The sequence below is a fragment of the Taudactylus pleione genome, unplaced genomic scaffold (genome assembly GCF_031769625.1).
Source record: "Taudactylus pleione unplaced genomic scaffold, aTauple2 ptg000139l, whole genome shotgun sequence".
In the NCBI taxonomy this organism is placed as follows: Eukaryota; Metazoa; Chordata; class Amphibia; order Anura; family Myobatrachidae; genus Taudactylus; species Taudactylus pleione.
The window spans coordinates 2,386,946-2,409,243 of NW_028284541.1; the positions used below are offsets into that span (position 1 = coordinate 2,386,946).

General features: G+C 46.3%; 1 protein-coding gene across 1 annotated transcript in view; it reads left to right on the top strand.

Annotated features, from left to right (window-relative positions):
* Positions 1 to 22,298, top strand: part of KIAA0586 (KIAA0586 ortholog) — a 150,923-nt gene that overhangs the window by 27,597 nt on the left and 101,028 nt on the right. Inside the window, exons 11-15 of the mRNA XM_088473708.1 lie at positions 275 to 313; positions 2,846 to 3,066; positions 5,760 to 5,832; positions 15,453 to 15,710; positions 20,907 to 21,084. Coding sequence (XP_088329834.1) covers positions 275 to 313; positions 2,846 to 3,066; positions 5,760 to 5,832; positions 15,453 to 15,710; positions 20,907 to 21,084 — 769 coding nt within the window. The remainder of the gene's footprint in view (positions 1 to 274; positions 314 to 2,845; positions 3,067 to 5,759; positions 5,833 to 15,452; positions 15,711 to 20,906; positions 21,085 to 22,298) is intronic.

Genomic DNA, 22,298 nt, shown 5'->3' on the forward strand with positions numbered 1-22,298 from the left:
TACATGTAGGAGAACAAATCTAACAATAAAAATCAAACAAAAATGTATACGAAATTTTATTCTAGATGATCTCACAGGAGCATTATTAGTGACTGAGAGAGGCGAGCTGCTATATATTCTATATCTGGTGTGCTTGTAATGTAGGTAGTGGTTGTGGTCCAGAAGCTTCACTGTATAGAAACAATAATACATACTGTAGCTTCTATTCACCTATTATACACTGTCTCACATGTTTTATTCTTATATAACATAAACGCTCTCTTGTTTAATTAAGGATGCAAAACAGTGGAAAACTGAAGTGAATGAATTGAAGGTATGTCTGCTAGTAGATTGTTTTTACAGTATGTAATGATCTTTACAGTGGTAACTTTTATGGTTTCTAGGCAATATATTTGCTAAAGGTCGATATTGATCAATCAACATCGTTGTTGTGTTTCTGGGACTAAATCACACATTTACTAACACTATACTTTTTTTTTTTAAGCATTAGTAAATGTGTGATTTAGCTCCAGAAACACAACATCGATGTTGCTTGATTTTTGATCGAATTTCAGTCAATTAAACTCAAGCTTTAGTAAATAATCCCCTAGATCTTTAAAAGTGGCAGCATTCCATAATATGGACGCATCTTTTCAAATACTAAAACTGTTTGACCTTTTATACATTTGCTGTACACTTGGCTGCTAGTCTATGTAATATACTGATATATTAACGTTTGTCCTGTAGATAGTGATGCAAAAAGATTTCCTTCAGTTTACATTGATATTTCTCTTTTGAAAGACACAATACTGGGGATATTGTGGAGTTTCCCACTTTAATTATTGACTTTACAAAGTCCCCTCCTTTTCCAATAACCGGGCTCTGGATCGAGTCCCTCCCTTGGAACCTCCATCATTTGTTCCTATGTATCATGGTCATGGCACTATGTATCATGGTCACAGCACTTACATGATGCCAGGACTTCTGCCGTTCATGTTCGGCACGGCGCACCATTTGGCACCGTTATGTTAGATATCCCCATTATGGGGGGAAGATGTATCGGGCCTTGTAGAGACATCGAGGAAAAATTGTCAAAGCATCCAATCAGCTTCTAGCTGCCATTTCATAGGCTATGCTAGATAAATGACTGTTAGTAGCTGGTTGTTTTGGGCAACTTTCTCTCTCCAGGGCTTAATCCCCACAGCAAGATATGTGCAGGAGTTGGCACTGTAACATGCATAGGCAAACGCAGGGGGGGGTTTCCAGTTGCCTGGAAACCCCCATCCCTAGCCCACATCATGATACCCACAATTGAAATAGCATATAATACAAAAGTCTGCCCTCAGTGTCACAAGTGAAATTATTAGCTCGACCTGTTGATCTTTTAAAATATGTCAGTCCGTAATGAATATACTTGTGCACCAACTAGGAGATCTGGTAAACATGCACTGTTAGGGGTGCACTGATCTAAACCATCTATAGGATCAATTATTAATACTGTATAATAATACACTATCCAGTACATAAGACCAATCTGTAGATATATGTCCAGGACAGTGCTAGGTTCTTTTTCTGCCCCTCCAGATTCCCGAACTTGCTCAAATGATCTGCAATAGAGCCCACATCTGAAATAAAAACATTCAGCTCAGACAGGATGGCCCTATTGCCCCATATAATGACTTACTGTTATTGCTGGTCCTGCATACGTCAGAATAATTACATACTGTACACTACTGTAAACTGTACTTTGTATGCCGTATATTATAGCTGGTTAAGTGCTGATTATGCCCTTTTCGTGAACTGGCCACACTTTCTTTAAAACCAAGCATTTGGAAACCCCCCTCTAGAAATCCTGCGTTTGCCACTGACATGAGCTTTCAGTGTAACGTTTTCCAACCTGTGGAGCACAAGACTATGCAGTAGGAGCATGGAAGCTCCACCTTTGCAGGGCTGGTAGTGGGAACTTCTCTACAGAAGTGCTATCTGATTTTCTCCATGTGCATCTTTTGTGACCATAGTCAAAAAGTTACATTTTTGTTTTGTGAGTCCATAGTGTTTTGTTTCAAAATATTTCAGTCTTCTCTAGGTATTGTTATTCATGTTTCAGTCGCTGACTTTAGTGATGAGGTTATAGGAATTGTTTTCTCTTAATACAGATAATTTGTCAGTCACTAACCCTGTACTGTGGACCCCAAACTTGGGTGTCAGCTACACCTTTTCGCAGGTCTTTTACAGTGATGCAGATGTGTCCTCATGCACTATAGCTGCAGTCGCACCACGGAGCCCCTCTCAGCGCGCCAGGCCCTGTGCGTCTGTGCTTGCGCCAAGAGTCCGTCTTGCGTCTTTTTTTTTTTTTCCTCGAAATGCGTCATAAGCCGGCACACGGTACGATGTGTAGCCAGCGATGCGACGGGGGATCCGACGGCCGACAAATCGGGAGGTTCCCACACACGGAGCGATCTGGTGCCCGACCGCCCGATATGCTGGCATCCCCTCCCCATGCTCCCCCCCCGCATAGCGCTGCGTGAGATCGTACATCGCTTCTCCAGATCTCTTCCGCAGCATGAAAGATCTGGAGGAGCGATGGACGACCTCACAGGAGCACGCACCGAATGATATCAGACCCACACACGGAACGTTATAGTGGCAATATCGTTCCAATCCGCAAAGCCATGCGACTAGGACGCACCAGGTGACTGCTCTAATTAAATTGATATGCGACAGTTTGAGTAGTTGCATCATCAGGTATTACAAAAGTTTTATTTCTTAATGATGTTTCTAACTGGAAAACTAATAAAAGAGAAGGGCTTGTTGTAGGCAAAGATCTAATGATGTTCACACGAGAATTTACCAATTTTGTTCTTAGCCCAGGGAGCAGCCCATTATTCCCTCCACTTCTCTATATAAACATCATTCCTTTTGGCGGACGTCCGAGAATCCTCCAAAGTCAATGTTTGAAGATGCAGAGCGGATCCTAAGAGAAGTGCAGAATAATAAGAAGGTCCTTGAAGACAATTTGGATGCCATAATACGGGCCAAGAATGGGGCAGCCATGTATTCTCTCATCAATACTTTGGCTACAAATAGGTAACAGTAATATTACGATTTCCCTAACTGTGGTGTACATGAGCATGCACGCCTTCTGTCACTTAAATGGAGAAAATGATCATTTGGGTTCCATGTTTCGAGTCTGCACTTTGTTGCCACATTTTATTTGGTACATGTTTGTAGTACTATGTAGAACGGCCAACATTTTTGTGACATCACGCAGTTGCTGCAGATTGATCAGCTTCGCATTCATGATACAAATCTTCTCTCCCACCACATCCCAAAGGTGCTGTATTGGATTGATATCTGATTACATGGAGGCAGTAGTACTAGATTAAACACATGGTCATGTTTTTGGAACCAGCTTGAGAGGTCGTGATCTTTGTGACATGGCGTGCTATCCTGCTGGAAGTAGAATATTGGTTGACTGCAGCCATAAAGGGACACACATGGTCAGCAACCAATAAGCAGGTAGAATATGGCATTTAAACAATTCTCAAGTGGTACTAAGGGGCCTAATGGGTGCCAAGAAAACATTCCCCACACCACCACCAACCTGAACCATTGATACAAGGCACAATGGATCCAAGAATTCATGTTACTTACTCCAAATTCTGACTCTGTCATCTGCATGTCCCAACAGAAGTGGAGATTTGGCAAACAAGGCAACATTTTCCCATTCTTCAACTTTTTGGTGAGCCATGTGTCTTCAGTTTCCTGTTCTTTGCTGACGGGAGTGGAACCCTGTATGGGGTGTTGCTGCTGTAGCCCAATTAGTGTGAAATTGTACATGCCCTGCATTTAGATATGCTCTTTTGCATGCCACTGTGTGGTAGTGCGTGGTCATTTGAGTTATTTGTCAGTTTGAATCAGTCTGGAAATTATCCTCTGACAGCTCTCGTTAATAAGGTCTTTTTTTGCCCACAGAACTGCTGCCCATTGGATGTTTTTGTTTTGCACTGCACTTTCTGTAAGCTCTAGAGATGATCAGTTTCTAAGATACTCAAGCCACCCAATCAGGCACCAGCAATAATTCCACATTTAAAGCAACTGGGATCACATTTTTTCCCAGAGGCGTCACTAGCGAGGTGCAGCAGTGCGGTCTGCACTGGGTGGCACCATCCGAGGAGGTGACACCCAAAATAGCATTTTCTGTCATCTCCTCGAATGGTGTCACCGAGCAGAGTCGCAGTGGTGAAGGTGCGAGTTATCCACACTGTAATGGGGGTTGCTCAGCAGCTCCTGGACGCTGAGCAAAGCCCCCCCAGCCTGATGAGGATGGGGGCGTGACATGCGGTCATGCCCCCAAACTGGCACAACAGGAACGTGTGCATGAGGCCACACCCCTGTCGCTCACGAGTGCGAGAGTTAGATGAGTGCCACACCCGGTGACTACTGTTTTTTTCCTCATTCTGGTGTTTGGTCTGAACAACAACTGAACCTCTTGACCATGTCTGCATGCTTTTATGCATTGAACTGATGCCACAAGGTTAATTGATTAGATATTTATTTATTACCAGTTATTCATATAGCGTACACATGTTCCGCAGCGCTTTACAGAGAATGTTTTGGCCATTGACATCAGTCCTTACCCCAGTTGAGCTTACACTCTATGGGCCTGATTCAGACCCACTCGCGAGCGGCTGTCCGCTCGCAAGTGGGTCGATGGTGTGCACTGAGCATGCACACGACGGAGGGAGCTCCGTCGTGCGCATGCGCGAGACGCGACGAGCGAAGGACTTTCCTTCGCTCGTTGTGTCTGATCAAAGGGGGCATGCTGTCGATGTTGATTGACAGCATGCCCCCTTTGGTGGGCGTGCCTTCCAGACGGGGGCGTTCCCAAGGGAACGCCTACCGTCAGAAGCCGGCCCACTAACATCACTAGTGATGTCAGTGGGAGTGATTCTGGCTCTGATAGAGCCAAAATCACTCCAGGGCTTGTGGTCGAAAAACCCGACCACAGGCTTCCGGTCGCACTGGCGATGGTCGCGATGGTCAAGACCATCGCGACCATCATCCTGCACGCTCGTATGTGCTGTGGGTGGTGACCCACAGCTATACGAGCGTCCAGGAGGACGCTCCATTTTTATGGAGGACGGCCCTCATTCAGAGCGAGCGCTCTGCTCAGAGCGTCCGGCTCTGAATGAGGGCCTATGTTCCCTGAACTACGGAAAAACCAACTTAACCATGTATTTGCAAATATATGCAACAAAGACCTCTGAATTTCTATTATCATGTTGTAATCAAGCCTTTCTGCTGGTGTTTCAAGCACCTGTGAAAAACCATTCAGTTGATATGAGCAACCACACATACACACTATGATTAATTTTTTTGTTGGGAACCAATTAACCTACCAGTATATTTTTGGATTGTGGGAGGAAACCCCAGGGAGCGTAAACAAACTGTGGTGTACCTAATAATGTGGCCACTGAGTGAATGAGAACGATATAAAGCAAAGGCATGGCTCCTCCCACTGATCATCCTGCTGTATCATGGCCCCAATCTAGCATGTATGTCGTGGCTTATCTGCTTCTGGGCTGAGGACACACTTATCCAGAGCATTTGGCCTCATTAGGTAGTATGTCATGGCACATTAGGCAGACCCATGTCATATTTTTTGGATTCATAGTTTTCTTTTAAGTTTTATTATAATGCAGGGAACGTTATGTTAAAAATTGTTTCTATATGTGTTTGTTCTTTTAATTCTTAACTTTTTCTTTTAATTCTTTCAGCAATGGTGCAGAGAAAATAAGAATTCAGAAAACAGTGGATTCATGGATTACTGAAATCAGCTCTGAGATCCAAGTTAGTACTTTGTAAGCTCCCATAGATGAGATTGATTTATGGTGGGTACACACTGGGCGATATTACTGAGCGACTGCACGATTACGACATCGTAATCGTGCAGTCGCTCAGTAATCGTGCACAAATCGTGCACTTTTATGTCGGAAACGACCAGCGATGCGCACTCCCGTTGGTCGTTTCCGACATTGTCCATCGCCTGAACGTGCAGCACAACCTGACGACCTCGTCAGGTTGATGCATGTCGGGGATATCGTTCAGCGGCTGTGCTCAATGTCATGAACGACATTGAGCACAGCCTGCCGGGGACACACTGATTCTGTGGACCCTATGGACCTAGAAGAAAAAGAGTTATCTAAGGTATGTTATACCATAACTCTGATTATTATGCGGTCCTGCCGGTCCCTGTGCTCTTCATTACACCCCAGCTCTGATCAGCCAGCCTGACTGCCGCGAACGGACATTGTTACTGTAGTTAAAAACATGGCAGACGGGGGAGCTGCTGCGTATGCCCACCAGCAGCAGCTCCCCCATAAGCCTTTGCAGAGCCGTCAGTCACCACTGACTGTTCCGCCTCCAACCCATCAGCAGCGCAGCCTGGCCCTTCCCTGCACACAGTCACACACAGCAGCAGCTTGTCCTGCAGCGTGCACTCTGACAGAGGTCAAGAAGAGGAGCCAGCGCCGGCCGAAATACTGTCTGTGTCACAGTAGTGTGACAGTCAGTAAGTAAATTTATACTTCAATATATCTGTCTGCCTGACTAGTGTAAAGGGGGGGGGGGTTGGAGCTGAAGACACAGTTAGGGAATCTGGGGAATGGTGAGGCTGGGAAATAGTGAGACTGAGACACGGGGGGCATAGGGCCTGATTCGGTGCCGCTCGTAAGCGGCCGCTCGTTCGTTCTGACCGATGTTCGCTCATCTGTGCATGGGTACGGATTGTAATACGCATGCGCGAACCAGTCTGTGCGGCCGAAAATCGTTTGTTCGCTTTATAGCGAATGCCTGCTACTTTGAGTGACAGGAGGAGGCGTATGTGGGTGGTAACAGGGGAAGGTGTTTGAAAACGGGGAGTGGAATTCAGAACGCAGGCGTGCTTAAAGGTCAAAACGGGCGTTTTAAGGGAGTGCATAATTAAAACAGCAGCGTCATTGACCACGTCACCTGGTTGTTTTTTAGTCAGAACTGCTCGCAATATAGTGGTAGGAAAAACCAACCACAAGAATAGCGAGCAGTTCATACGCTGTTCGATGTACTCGATTAATCTAATAAATAGCGGACATGACATATGATGCGAGCGGCCAGGGGGCGTTTTTATCAAAATTTTGACCGCGAGTTTTGATCGCTCGTTCAGACTTAGAGGCGTGAACAGACCGCAAAAAGCGAACGGTTCATTTGAATAGCCACCCCTTTTTTCTGAACGAACGACCGCAAATAGCGAGCGGCTCTGAATCAGGCCCATAGTCTTGGAGCATATATATGATTTTGTGGGGAGGGGGTCTGGAGCATATTATTTGGGGGGAGTAGGCTGGAGCATATTATTGAGGGGGGGTGTCTGAATCATATTATGTCATGTGGGGATGGGGTCTGGAGCATATTATTGGGGGGGGATCAGGAGCATATTAATATATTATATCATGTGGGGATGGGGTCTGGAGCATATTATTGGGGGGGGGGGGGGGGGGGATCAGGAGCATATTATTATATTATGTCATATGATTGGTATATGCACTTTGCAACCAAACTTTGCCCGCAAATTTTATAATGGTATATTGATTGAACCTTTCAAAATTGCATATAAGACTTTTTTTGTTTTTCTTGTGGCCCACACACTCTTAGACCTTGAATTTCTACTTCAGGGTCCATAGGGGGTCCACAGGGTTGACCTTGGGGTATAGGTTGGGAACCAAATCCGGGCACCACGCAGTTAAAGCTTTTAGCTCCCAGGATGCACTTGGGTCCACTCTCCCTATAACCCCACCCCCAAGCCAGAGGCACCTCAGTTTAAGTTGGTGCCCGGCCGGAATCGGGTCACCGTTTAGTGCAGTGGGGAGCTGATTAGCAGCCCCTAAGTTTTATTTTTTCTAAAGGACAGAGTTTTTTATTTTTCCTTTGGATTCTTCAGAGCGGCAGCGTCAGACTGTCCATAGGACGTCTAAGCTGCCGCTCCGTCACCCCGCTGGCGCTGAGACGCCAGTATAGATCTGGGGATCTCAGTGGGACCCCAGAGTCTGTACTAGCCGGACTCTGCGGGCGCCCAGGACTGCTGCCGGATCCACGGGGAGCAGGTAAGGCGCTTTGCGGTGATCCGCGCATATGAAATGCAGTCCTGTGCCTCCGGTCTCTGGGGACAGACCGGAGGCGCCGGCAGTGGCGGCGGGCCCCCCATACCCCGTGTGTCCACTAGACCACCAGGGACTTAGTGTTCGGTGCAGGGAGCCGGCGTCCCGGGGGTTAATAGCCGGCCAGGGGAGACAGCCTTCCCTGTTACAGCGGCTCCTCCCCTCAGCTCAGCGCGCCTTTCAGTATCTATAGTCTGGCGTCGCTGAGCTGCTTCCTCCGCGGGCCACGCTTCTTCTGAGGTCTCCAGCGGCCATTTTCTCTGTGGTGCAGCAGAAATCTCTGGAGATGGCAGTGAGTCCAGTCCCCCTGCGTACCTCACCATCAGGTCAGTGTACACAGCGCTGTAGCCTTCCCAGACACTGAATCTGGGTAAGTTGCATGCAGTGTAATAGTGCAGTATATTATATGACATGTATATCTGCATTGTATGTGACTTATGCTAGTGCTGACTGTACTTTATTCTCTCACCTGTCAGTGTATATCTATCCCTTTCCTTATCTGCCCTAATACAGCTGTACTTGGGGTGGTTCTGAGACCTCACATTTATATACTTGTTAATATTTGTGAGGTTTGTCACATACTGTTGCGTGCTGCACGTTGCCATATTTTGAGTGGAACTGTGTGTTGCATACGCTGAAAATGGGTCCCTGCAGCTAATTTTTAGTATCAGTCAGGACCAGTATAGCGCTGCTTGATCACAAGGCTTGGTCAGATATGTCTGACCAGGAGATAGAGCGTTATACTGCACCCATTTTTACTATCCTGCAAGCCATGGGCTGCAGGTGTTAGTGCGGAGGATTTAACTCTTAAAGGGTTCTGTATGTGGCGTCATCGGGTGCCGGCCCCTTTCACGACCCCCTTGGGCGGTTTGTTTTCTCGGGATCCTCTTAATTGCGGATCGCCGGGCGGGCCCCATTGTTGTACCTCACTTGGGGTTACTTCACCATACTGCCCTTTTTCATCTCAGGGTATCTCGCAGTTTCTTGCACATCCCCTGTGACACAGACTACCGCTCCCTACAGGGGTTTTTCGAGTATATGAATTCCCCCTGGTGCCACAATAGTCTGTCATGCCCCTTGCAGGGATTACCACAACAGCCACCCTGGGTGGATGTCGTTTGTCTATGAAACGCAAATTGGCGTGGTTGACGCCCTGTGGTTACTTCCCACTTGGCTCTACCGTGAACTGGATACTGTTTTGGGCTCTTTCCCTCTTACACGGGGGGAAGCCTATCTCAAGTATTATTATCCCTGCTTTAGGGCTGGTAGCAGGTCCATTCTGGTTAGAGTGAATGTTGACCTGCACCTGTATCATACACCCTCAGTATTACGTGCCTTCTGGGTCCCTGTTGCTGACTAGCGGGTGGATCGCATGGCGGGACTCTGGCTGTTGCCAGATATGAGGTATTACAACAGTGTTTGGTCTCCTGTCCCAAATTCCCTGAGGGTCATCATGAGCCCCTCCTGGGGTGGATGGGCGTGTTACTCGTCGGATTACAGACGTTACTACGTATCCCATTCCTGCGTGGTCGGATTCTTCTGATCCGTAGGTGGTAACTCTGCCTGAAATCAGTATACTCGCTTTCAGGGGTTGTTACCCATCCTACCATGGCTATAGCATGGTTGGTTAATACTATTGCATACTGAGCTGATGCATTTGTAATGTTTTTTCCCCTCCAACACGTCTGGGGTTCAAATGTATTTGGTCGCTCACGTAATATATGCAGTTGTCATAGGTGGACATGCCTATATTGGATACCAGCTCCTAACTTTCAGAGTTCCGGCTGCGACGGTATCCTCCGTAATACCCTATGGCTGCGCTCTGGGAATGCAGAGGTGCAGATACCATCTATAGGGTATATCTTGTTGGGTCCTGACCTTGACAGTGGCAGTACAAATTTCCCGCCATCAGCTATGCTCACTACGGGGCCTCAGACTATTAAGTCTTTTTGTCCTCTGGGTCAGCCTAAAGGTCTGTTTCTTCATAGACTGTCGGCCTTTACAAGGGCCGACATATCCAGTTCCGAGCAGTCCTGGACTGCCAGCCGATCCTGCTTCTGAACCTACGGATATATCGTCAGCCTGACGAGACAGGCCTACCACTGGGAGATGGCGATTTCTCAGTTTGCCCGGTACTAGTGTCTAGTTGCCGTGGCTACGTGGGTAGGAGGGTACGCAGTCTCTTTGCTCAGGCGGCCTATTTCCATGTGATGGTACGCAGGCCCTTATTCGGAACAGGGCCTTACAAATCCAGAAAGCTATACAGTTGTTGCGGTAAGCGGAGCTAATTGGGCCATCCCCACTTTCTCAGCGAGGGACTGGTTGTTCTGCTTTCTTTCTGGTGCGGTGGCTGAATGGTCCTCTTTGGCCTATTCTCTGTCTCAATTCCCTGAACCAGTTCCTAAAGCTACCTGGGCTCAGGAGGCAATCCCGATGCTCCATCATACTATGTTTGGAACCTGGGGACTTTATGGTATCACTGGATATACAGGACGCGTGCCTACGGGTACTTACAGAGACCTTACCTCAGCATGGACTGAGGTTTGCTGTATCACAGCACTTACGATTTTTCGGGCTCTGCCTGTTGGGACTGCTCTCAGCCCCACAGGGGTTTACCAGCGTTTTGGATTTTCGGACAGTTCTCCTGTTCAGTATATCCCAATGCTCCTGTACCTGGACGGCCTCATGCTCTTAGCAGGATCCCCGGGGTACTTTACAGCCAGGTCAGGATGACCGTGGCTTCTTCAGGGTGCAGACGTTTAATCAATGGGGAAAAAGTCCTCCCTGCATCCCTCTCTGGGTATTCTTCACCTAGGAGCCCTGCTGGATTCTCAGAATCTGAGAATTCTTCTGGCGTAAGACGGCATCTCCACTCTTCCATTAGGAGTACATGGATGTCTGCGCAGTCGACATATGTCTTTACACTCTGGGATACATGGTCCACTATTCAGTGTCTGCCTTTGGAAGGGTGGAATGGGCTTAGTTCCATTCCAGGCCTTTCCATAATTGGCTTATCTCCAGATGGAACAAGTTTTTTCTGTCTGATCACTGTTCAAACGATGATGCTCTCCCCGGAGGCAAGTCGGTCCCTTTTCGGGTGACTATGGCCATCTCGTCCAGGGTATTCTTTGCTAAGGACAGTGTCTGGTTCGCATCCATTTCAGTGCAGTTGGATGTCTGTCGATTCCACCCTGTCAATTAACTTGTTGGAACTTTAGCCTATCTTGGGCCTTCACTCTGGCATAGCCCTTGTTTCCCGGTGAACCTGAAAAAGTTCAATCCGACAGGGTCAGAACAGTGGCTTCCTTTTTAGCAATACTGTTCGTTGGGTGGCAATGTCAGGTATGTCATACATTCGGATATTGTCTGAGGGTCTCCTCCCGACCATCTCGACAGTGTTCATTTCAGATGCTCTCCATTGGGAAGCGGGAGTCCTCAGCCGTCACGACGTGCATCCAGGGGACTAGTCTCTTCCCCAAGAGAGGTTTCATCTCCTGGTGAGCAGGGGGGGGGGTCCTCCTGAGGTGACCCTCATGGCCTTCTGACTCTATCACACTATGGTGTTACGGTCCAACTCTGGGGATTCTGAAGCAACCTTCAGTGACTCTTTGTCGGTGAAGTGGTTCTTCCAATTTGCGTACCTGTGTTCTCAGGTCTCCATTCTTCCGCGAGGGAAGTGTTTCAATCGAGACCGAGATGCTTTCCTGCTGGTGGCTCCTGATTGCCCCAGATGTCAGGGGTACTTGGTTTTTCGGAGTCTCTCCATCGATACTCCATTCCTGATGCTTCACTGCCCAGACCTGTTGTCTCAGGGTCCTGGGTTTGCCTTGGACCTGGGTCGTTTGTCTTTGACTGCGTCCCTACAGTGGTCTTACGGCTTCCCTGGCTTTGTCATCGTTGGAATGATTAGAGCACATGGATCAGATTTTGCTGGGACCTACCACAAACTGTGGCAGCCATAATTCTTATGGTATTATACCTGTCGATATGATCCTCTGGTGTCCAGGATTTCCAGATATTCTGGCATTCCTTCCGGCTGGCTTGGGTTTCACCCTCGGCCTGGCCTTCCTGATAGTGCGGATCTCTACACTGTCAGTATGATTAAGATATGGAATTGCTCCGCTCTGGTATCCAGTTCATCCTTTGGAGTGTTTTTCTGGATTATGCCTCCATTTGTCCTCCCTAGGGACTCCTTGGGAGTTAGTAGTGGTTCTTCGTTAACTCCGGGGAAAGTTAATGGAACCGCTGGTTGTGATAGCCATTACATGGTCTATTGCTTTGGCTTTCTCTCTTTCTCTCAGGGAGATTATATCACCCAGGTGAGTGTCGGAATTGGGAGCGTTCTCATGTGGCTCCCTCTTCTGGAGGGCATCTTGTCAGGGTGTGAGTTGCTCTCACCCTGTGTTTCTTCTTAGTGATTTTTAGGTTCCATATTATTCTGGAACTTATGGTGAGGCCATTCAGTCCCCAGTCCTCTCGGCTGGTGTGGCCTCATTGACTGTGGTCCGGCCTCTGTGGATTTATGTGATCCGTTCAAGTTCCTGACGGAAATCGGACTCCTTATTGGTGGTCTGAGATTTCTGGTTTTAACAGGAAAGGATGGCCGGCCTATGGCCAAATGTTGGCTGGACGGCCTCGTATGTCTTCTTCAGGGGCCTACCCATGGGTAGGCCTTTCTGTTGGTGATGCTTGTTTTTTCTCGGGCCATGTAACCCTCGTGGGTGGCTCGCTGTGGCGCCTTGGCTGTTTTGCCTTGCTAGATGGCCACGTGGTCTTCTGTCCACACCTTTTTAAGGTTCTAGGCATTGGTTTCCTTTGCCTCTCCGGATGCTTCCTTTTTGGCGGCGGATTCTCCTCTCAGCACAGGAGCGTCCCCTCCCTTGGTTGAACTGCTTTGGGACATCCCCAAGGTCAACCCTGTGGACCCCCTATGGACCCTGAAGTAGAAAACAAGAGATATGGTAAGAACTTACCTTTGTTATCTCTGTTTCTACGAAGTCCATAGGGTCCACAGGGCGCCCGCCCTGACGCACCTGGCTTCAAATGGGCTGTGTGGCTGGTCACCGGTTTTCCGTCTCCCATTTCTGTGAGTATGGTTATCGAGTGTTCCAGTTTTCTCTCTCTTTTTCTCTCCTCCTCCGGCCTTTGGCTACTTACAAACTGAGGTGCCTCTGGCTTGGGGGTGGGGTTATAGGGAGAGTGGACCCAAGTGCATCCTGGGAGCTAAAAGCTTTAACTGCGTGGTGCCCGGATTTGGTTCCCAACCTATACCCCAAGGTCAACCCTGTGGACCCTATGGACTTCGTAGAAACAGAGATAACAAAGGTAAGTTCTTACCATATCTCTTGTTATTCGGCCCGGTTGGGATTTTGAGTTTGACATATTTGTTTTAAAGCAATATTTAAACAAACCAGTTAAGTTAACCATTCAATTAAATAGTAATTGAGAAACACTGACATTATTTGCAACCGGTCCAGAAGGGTTATTGTGTGCAGTCATCCGAGTCAATTGCCGCTTACAGAGAGTAACGGGTATATTTACTAAAGTGCGGGTTTTTAGAAGTGGAGTTGTTGCCAATAGTAACCAATCAGATTTTAGTTATTATCTTCTAGTGAGGCAGAAATAGGATGAACTCCACACGTTCAGTCTTAGTATGGTTACTGTAAAATGTACATTTTTATACTGACTGCATTATTTAAGCTATCACACAGCGCTTAGTTGGCTAAAACTGATGCTATGTCCCATCTCGCACAGTCTCATGTCTGTCCCACTCAGTCCCCCAGCTGGATAGATGTTCTCGCCTCTTAACTCTTCACAAATATGATAACTGTATTGTGTTTCAGGTCATAGGTTGCAATAAAATTTTCGGGGATGTGCAGTCACCGTGTTTGGCTGCACACAACACCAGAGAATTGCGGAAGCCTAACATGTTCTATGCTCCTCTATAGTGTGCTAGATTAAATGTGCGATAATGGTTCTAAACGTTTCTCCTGCACTTTTTGGCCATCGGTGTGGTATTGATGGTATTGAACTACCACCATAGGTTTATGATTAAATACATATCAGTACAATTCTAGGACCGAAGACACCCGCTACCAAAACAAATATTTGGAGGTCTATCCTGTCCCAATACCACACATTATACCTACACTTACCAGACTGTATCCATTCCAGACTGTTATAGGTGGAACATATTTATAAAGCTCATCAATAAAGTTTATATTTTAATTTGAAATGATCAACCCCTCAAGTGCCTTTAAAAATACTGTTCTCTATTCTACCTATGCCACACCTCCAAAGCTTTGTATTGTGACAGGACACATATAGTATTGACGTGTTAGGGCATAGAGGCATTATGGGACGGTGACAACTACAATAGCTTTATAGTGAATTAGTTGCTCTGCTATCAGGCTTAGATGTATGGCTATAGAACAGTGACTTTCAGCCTTTTTTTCAACTTGCGGCACACCGAACAAGATTTTAAAATTGCTAATGCACATCATCAGTCCCTCATGGGAAAAAAAAAACACACATTTGCCCCCATGGGAAAAAACACTCACAAATTGGCCCCCACAGAAAAACACACACATTGCCCCCCACAGAAAAAAAATAAATCACAATGGCCCCCACAGAACAAAAACAAACACATTGAGCCCCACAGAAAAATAAATAAAATACTACTGCCCCCCAGAAAAAAAATATAAAACAAAATGGTCCCCACAGAAAAAAAACAAACACATTGGCTGGGCCCCACAGGAAAAAAAAATCACATTGGCCCCGAAAGAAAAAGTAAAATAAGCAGCTGAGAAGGCTCACTGTCGTCCCTGTCCTGTCCCTCATCGGCTGGGGTAGCTCACTCACACTCAGTGACTGAGCACACAGTGCAGAGCTGGGAGCATGGTGCAGACAGGCATGCAACGTGGGGTGCGTGACCTATGGTCCACCGCCACGTCTCCAAAGGTCACACCCTGGGCAGGCCTGAGCCTCCCTGAAGAGCCCAACACTGCCAGGGCCAGCAGTACAAGTAAAGTCAGCTCTGACTGCACTAACCTCATGGCACACTTGACAACTGCTCGCGGCACACTGGTGTGCCACGGCACAGTGGTTGAAAACCCGCTGCTATTGAAGCTACATGATGATTGACAACATTAGGATTTTATGCATTTAAAAGGAAAACAAAAACCTAGAATTAAAGTGCCTTGCGGCCATTACTAATAATGATATGGATGGACATGTTCTTTTTAGTGTAACAGGCATTTTAACAGATTCCGTTTTCCCCAGGATGAACTGGCAAAGAAGGATTATAGGAAAAAGAAATTTGATGACCGAATTCAAGAGTCTGCGCTGAGGAGAAATGCAGGAAGCACCAAAGACCCTAAGAATAATAGAGACCGGGACATCAAAGCTTCAGCAAGAAGTACACTGAGGAGTACAGAGCCTACAGCTGGGGTCTCAGCCAAGACTCAGTGTAAGCACAGCGGAGAGAAGCTGACAGGACAGCACAGCAGAATCTTACTGAAGAGAGATGGAAGTTCAAAGGTGAGATCCAGTGAGGGTTGGATATTGAAGTGGTCCTGCTCCTGCAGACAGCTGTCCTCTCCTACCTAGTAGGCTCTGTCACAATAGTAAGAGCTTTGCTGTATAATGCTTCCTACATCATCACGGTATATATATAATTACCGTATTGCTCTCATTAGTCTCTGTCCCAGTGGAGCTTAGCATCTAATGCCCTACACACACGCAGTTACATTATAGAAAAGAGAGAAAAACAATTAACATTCCAGCATGTTTTTGGATGGAAACCTGAGCAAACGCTGGGAGAACATACAAACTCTTTACAGATGATGCCTTAGTTGTCATTAGTAAATAAATGTAGCATGGTGTTCCCATACTTTCAGGTTCTATCTGAAAGCATAAATCTTGTAGCAAATTGTACTTTGGAGAATCTGTGCTAGATAATAATTAGGATGTGACATATGGCGTGCAGGGACAGTTATAATTTGCTGCTTGTGTAATCCCCATTACTGCTGAGCGGAGATGGGCTTGTGCATCTTTCCATTACTTCAGTTTGGGCAGAGTCTTTGTCTCATAGAGCTTCAATGACTGTGCGAATGAGACTTGTAACCTTTGTATATTTATACAGTATGTTTGTGGTTATAGTTCTGCCGGTTTGGGGTTTATAATAAAACATTGCTTTTGGGACTGGATATATTTCATTTCATTTGTCTAACTAAGGGAGGGAACATCCTTTGCTCTGGCAGTCACTATGTTCTTATAACTGGGTTTATTTAATTTTGAGATTTGTATTTACAACATTTTTTATCTGTCATGATTGAGAAGTTCAACAAAATCATATCGTAGAAGCTATATGGATTACCTCTACAATTAAAATACACTTTCCAGTTTACTGATGTGATCAGGGTTTCTTGCTGTACTTTATAATGACCATAACAATCAAATAGTGAAAAACAAAACAAATAAGTAACTGCCACCAGACGGACGCGTCCCTTGGCGCTGTGGGGTGAACAAGCTTTTATTACAAGGAACACGTTCATTAGTGGAGACTTCTTTACTCTTGAAGATACTAGAGAGCATAGGCGAAACTAGACATTTGGTAATGGGTGGTCCCAGTTCCAACCCCTCACTTAGAAATGATGTCACATTCAGTATTTCAAATAGGAAAAAATTTTCAGAGAAAGTGTATGCGCATGCCCAAAAAACAGGCATGGCTACACGTCACGAGGAGCGTAGTTACCTGTAATGGTTGCGTGTCATCATGACACTCCACAATAGTACCCCCAACTCACATTACGCCACACAGTACCCCTTATTGACATTATGCAACATAACTCCACACAGTAGTGCCAACAATGCAGCAAAGTAATGCCCCTTATTCATATTACACCACACAGTAGGACCCCTTATACATATTATGCCACACAGTAATGCCCCTTATTCACATTATGCCACACAACAGTACCCTTATTCACACTATGCCACACAGCAGTACCATTATTGCACATTATGCCACAGAGTAAAGCCCCTTATTCACATTACGCCACACAGCAGTACCCTTATTGCAGATTATGCCACACAGTAGTTCCCCTTACTTACATTATGCCACACAGTATTGCCCTTATTGCACATTATGCCACACATTAGTTCCAATTTTATTCACTTTGTCACACGATTGCATCACCCACATTGACATAGGAATACCCCTTATTCACATTATGCCAGCCACATTATAACCTATTCATCTTCTTTCCTCCTATAAGCCCGCCCCCTTTTTTCCTCTCTCCAGCCCCTTGGGTTCCTGGGGAAAGAAACCCTGGCTCCCCATTGGTCGATGGCAGCCATCTGTAAGTATCCTTCTATGGGGCAGCCATTTTCTATTATCCCCTGCTACTCAGAAAGATCTCTCCTGGGCTGGCAGCAACGGGGTTACAGCAGCATAGAACGGAGCAGGTGAATGGTCGGCGGAGGCTAATGGGTGGTCCGGTGCACCCCATAGTTTCACCTATGCTAGACCGTACAGTACTTCTGTATTTTATAATAACTTATACCAGTAAAATATCTGAAACCTTATTATGTGAAATTAAGTTTGGATTTGTGTTTTGTTGTATTATGTTTGGGTGTTGTCTGTTTTTTTTTATTATTATTATGTGCATGTCCTCTTTTATCTCCACATTTATTTATTTATTTTTTGCTATTTTGCCAGACAGTCATGAATGACTTTAAATAAGAAAGGTGTACAAGGAATAGGTAATGACTGAGGGCAGAAAGTATTTTAGCTTTCTGCAGAAGTCTTGTCCTTACTCGAGGATCATGTGTGGAGAAAATGACTGGAAAATACATTAGGATCATGTAAACACTGCCCCGGTGTGACACAGGAACAATCCATCATCACTAATTCTTCCAACACTTCCCTACAAATGACCCCTCGGTGCTGAAGATGTTTTGATAGCGCCTGACTTGTTAGAGAAGTACAGCAGGTAGCCAGTAAATCAATGTCAGCAGTGTTTCTGTGGGAGATAATTAGGGGCCCTCGTACCAATGGACCAGAAATGCTGTACACTTCACTACTTGTATCTCACATGTGCCTGGCAGGTATCCCTGCACCGATTAATCCTAGTGTGTAGGTGTGACCACGTGTTGGGGGATATAGATTGTAAGCTCCACTGTGCATGGTAGGAGCACAAGAGTGAAGAGAGCTTCTAGTTAGATCCAGCAGGCAACGGGAGTGACAGCAGGAGTGGTGCCCAGAGTGAAGCCCACTTCTTTAGGGGGCACTGTATAAGGGGCAAAACTACAGGGGGCACTGCACATGGGGCACAACTACAGGGGGCACTGCACATGGGGCACAACTACAGGGGGCATTGCATAAGGGGTACAACTACAGGGGGCATTGCATAAGGGGTACAACTACAGGGGGCATTGCATAAGGGGCACAACTACAGGGGGCACTGCATAAGGGGCACAACTACAGGGGGCACTGCATAAGGGGCACAACTACAGGGGACACTGCATAAGGGGCACAACTACAGGGGGCACTGCATAAGGGGCACAACTACAGGTGACACTGCATAAGGGGCACAACTACAGGGGGCACTGCATAATGGGCACTACTACAGGGGGCACTGCATAATGGGCACTACTACAGGGGGCATTGCATAAGGGGCATTGCATAGGGGGCACAACTACAGGGGCATTGCATAAGGAGCACTACTACAGAAAGCACTGCATAATGGGCACTACTGCAGGGGGCATTGCATAAGGGGCACTACTGCAAGGGCATTGCATAAGGGGCACTACTACAGGGGGCACTGCATAAGGGGCACAACTACAGGGGGCACTGCATAATGGGCACTACTGCAGGGGGCATTGCATAAGGGGCACTACTGCAAGGGCATTGCATAAGGGGCACTACTACAGGGGGCATTGCATAAGGGGCAGTACCCCAGGGGAATTGCATAAGGGGCACTACTACAGGGTGCACTGCATAATGGGCACTACTGCAGGGGGCATTGCATAAGGGGCACTACTGCAGGGGCATTGCATAAGGGGAACAAGTACAGGGGGCACTGCATAAGGGGCACAAGTACAGGGGGCACTGCATAAGGGGCACAAGTACAGGGGGCATTGCATAAGGGGTACTACTACAGGGGGCATTGCATAAGGGGAACTACTGCAGGGGGCACTGCATAATGGGCACTACTGCAGGGGGCATTGCATAAGGGGCACTATTACAGGGGACATTGCATAAGGGGCACTACTACAGGGGGCATTGCATAAGGGGCACTACTACAGGGGGCATTGCATAATGGGCACTTCTGCAGGGGACATTGCATAAGGGGCACTACTACGGGGGTGTGACACAAGGTCATGCTCCTGCCAATGTCACACCACGGGCGTGTGCACACAAATGGGGCATGGCCTTGTGACCGCTAGATATCTTCTCTTTAACTTGTGGACATATATTGTTTGGCTCTTTGCCTGTGACTGGCTGGCCACCCCTGGTCTAGAGAGTAGCAGCAGAGGAAAGTGCCAGTGAGGGAGGAGCATGCAGGGGTGGGTTAGGGTGAGAGCTAGAAGGCGGTAATAAAGTAGTGCCAACTGAGAGCTCATTTCAAGTTTTGGAGAGAAGTGAAGAGTCTAATTGGATAAATAACTTAAAAATAAATAAATAGGGCGAGGTGAGAGAAAACATAGAATTAAAGGAAAGGTCTCCCTAGAACAGGTGCTTGACTTCATTACTTATGATATAGACCAGTTGTTAGGGATAAATAACCTTCACTAATAGTCTATCATGTGTCAAACATGCATCCCGGGAGCAGTTATGGCAGGAATAGGAACTAGGGAACAACGTGTACTTTATATGTGAGTCCATGTGGCGTTGTCCAAGACATACTACAGTGATCCAGTGGTACAGTGTCCGTATACAGGTCATGTTTCTTACGTCCATAGCTGCCCTGTATTCAGTGTGAGAATGCCTGTATAGTTCTCACTTATTAATTCTTTTACTTGTATGTTATCTGTCATGATTAACTGACTGTTTACACTTTAGAAAACTTCTCGAAGGCTTTATTTGAAACACATTTTTTGCAGTACACTACTTATTAATAAGACCATACATCAAGGGGGCTGTTCAATTAGCTGTGATGGCCTCGAGGTGCCATAGAAACGGGCAGAACACTGGAACCTCGCAGTCACCAACCTCACACATTTTCCCTCACCCATAGAGCTTCACAGGACATTGAGCAATGTTGGGCTACAGTCATTTTTGGTGATGAGCCCAGTATCACATCCTGACTTACCCGCAATGATTGAAGGATGGTTAAATTGCCACTTTTGGGGCAGATTCAGCAATTCGCCTGGCAGTGCGTCTAGCAGCTCCCCGGTTTAACGCCGGGAGCAATTCAATTACTTGTCAGTTTCTTTGCGTGGTAAGCCTACGGCTAGCGCGTGATAACGCGTAGCTCTCGGAGTTATAGCATTACCCTGCGCAGTAAGGATGCACCGAGGCTGTGAGGAAAAATCTGCCCCCACTGGGGCTTACCACGCGGTGATGTGGCAGTGATTGAATAGCTCAGGACAGAGCTGCAGCCGCGCGGTAAATTCAGCAGCTAATTGGATCTGCCCCTTTTGTGTCCTTTTGGTCTGTAATACAAACATTCATCCAGTTGTAGCAATGTACTCTCCTGTATCTTACACTATTCCATGGGATTTATTTAGGTGTCTGAGGTGGTTAATGAGTCCTCTTTGATGGATGAAGAAGTCCTGAACCGAGTGTATGGGATGCCTGTGTATCAAGGGCACCGTAGCACTCTCAGAAAGGGACCATACCTTCGATTTAAATCTCCCCCTCCCAAGTCCAAACCTCAGAGGCCTAAAGTTCTGGAGACTGTAAAAGGTAAGTGACTTGTAAAATGGACCATAAGCTACACAATTGTTTAATATGTAAAGAGGGGTAAATTACACGGTCTCTCTTTTTCTTACATGCCACATAAGTAGAGTCACTGACTTGAATCAATGACAGGCAGCCCTGTTAGTAACAATATGCTGCAACAGACGTCTTTTTTTTTTACATTTCCCTGTTTACATATCGCAATAAAATTGATCAAAGATTTTTTTAGTTCCCATAGAAAACTGCTCTCAGAGGCAGATGTACTAAGCTCTGGAAAGTGATAAATTAGTGATAAAATACCAGCCACTCAGCTCCTAACTGTCATTTTTCAAACACAGGTGTCTATTTACTAAGCCTTGGCTGGGTATAAAGTGAACGGAGATAAGGTATCAGCCGATCAGCTCCTAACTGTCATTATTCAAATGCAGCCTGTGACATGGCAGTTAGGAGCTGATTGGCTGCTACTTTGGGGCAGATGTGTGAAGCTCTGGGAAGTGATAAACGACCAACCAATCAGCTCCCAACTGTCAGTCATGACAGTTAGGAGCTGATTGGCTGGTACTTTATCACTTTCCAATTGATCACTTTCCAGAGCTTCATACATCTCCCCCTCAGTATATAAGAAGACATCTGGTGCAATCAGCCTGGAGTGTGGATTAGGTGCAAGTATGTACTGACTTTTGTGCCCACATTAACATCATCAACATTTCATTTTGTGACGCAAGACTATTTTATGAGATAAAAGGAGGGGTGACGGTATATCAGGGGATCGGTACTCTCCACCTTCTGTATGCAATGGGACCTGGTTTTTACACCGCCTCCGCAGTGGTGGAAATTGCATTTCGTCCTATAGTTTTTAGTGAGACTCATTCCTCTTGCATGCATCCTGGGGGACACTGGCACACTTAGCTAAAGAAATAAAACCTAGCTAAAAGCTAAGAGAGAAAAAATGGCAGCGTCCCCCCAGATGGACTACGGGGGAAGGGATTTTACGGTGAGTACAATAATCCAATTTTTGTACCTTCCAGTTCTACTTATGCGTTAAAGCACAACCAATAACAAAAGACTTTCAAATACACCAAAGTAACACCTGTAATAAAGACGGCCCCAATATCCCCATGACATTTTAAGAGCTAGGTTATTGTAATCTGAGAAGTATTTTAGGAAAAATTATTTAAATGAATTTAAAAAAATGGTCCTAAAGTGGTTGTTGGTTTGGC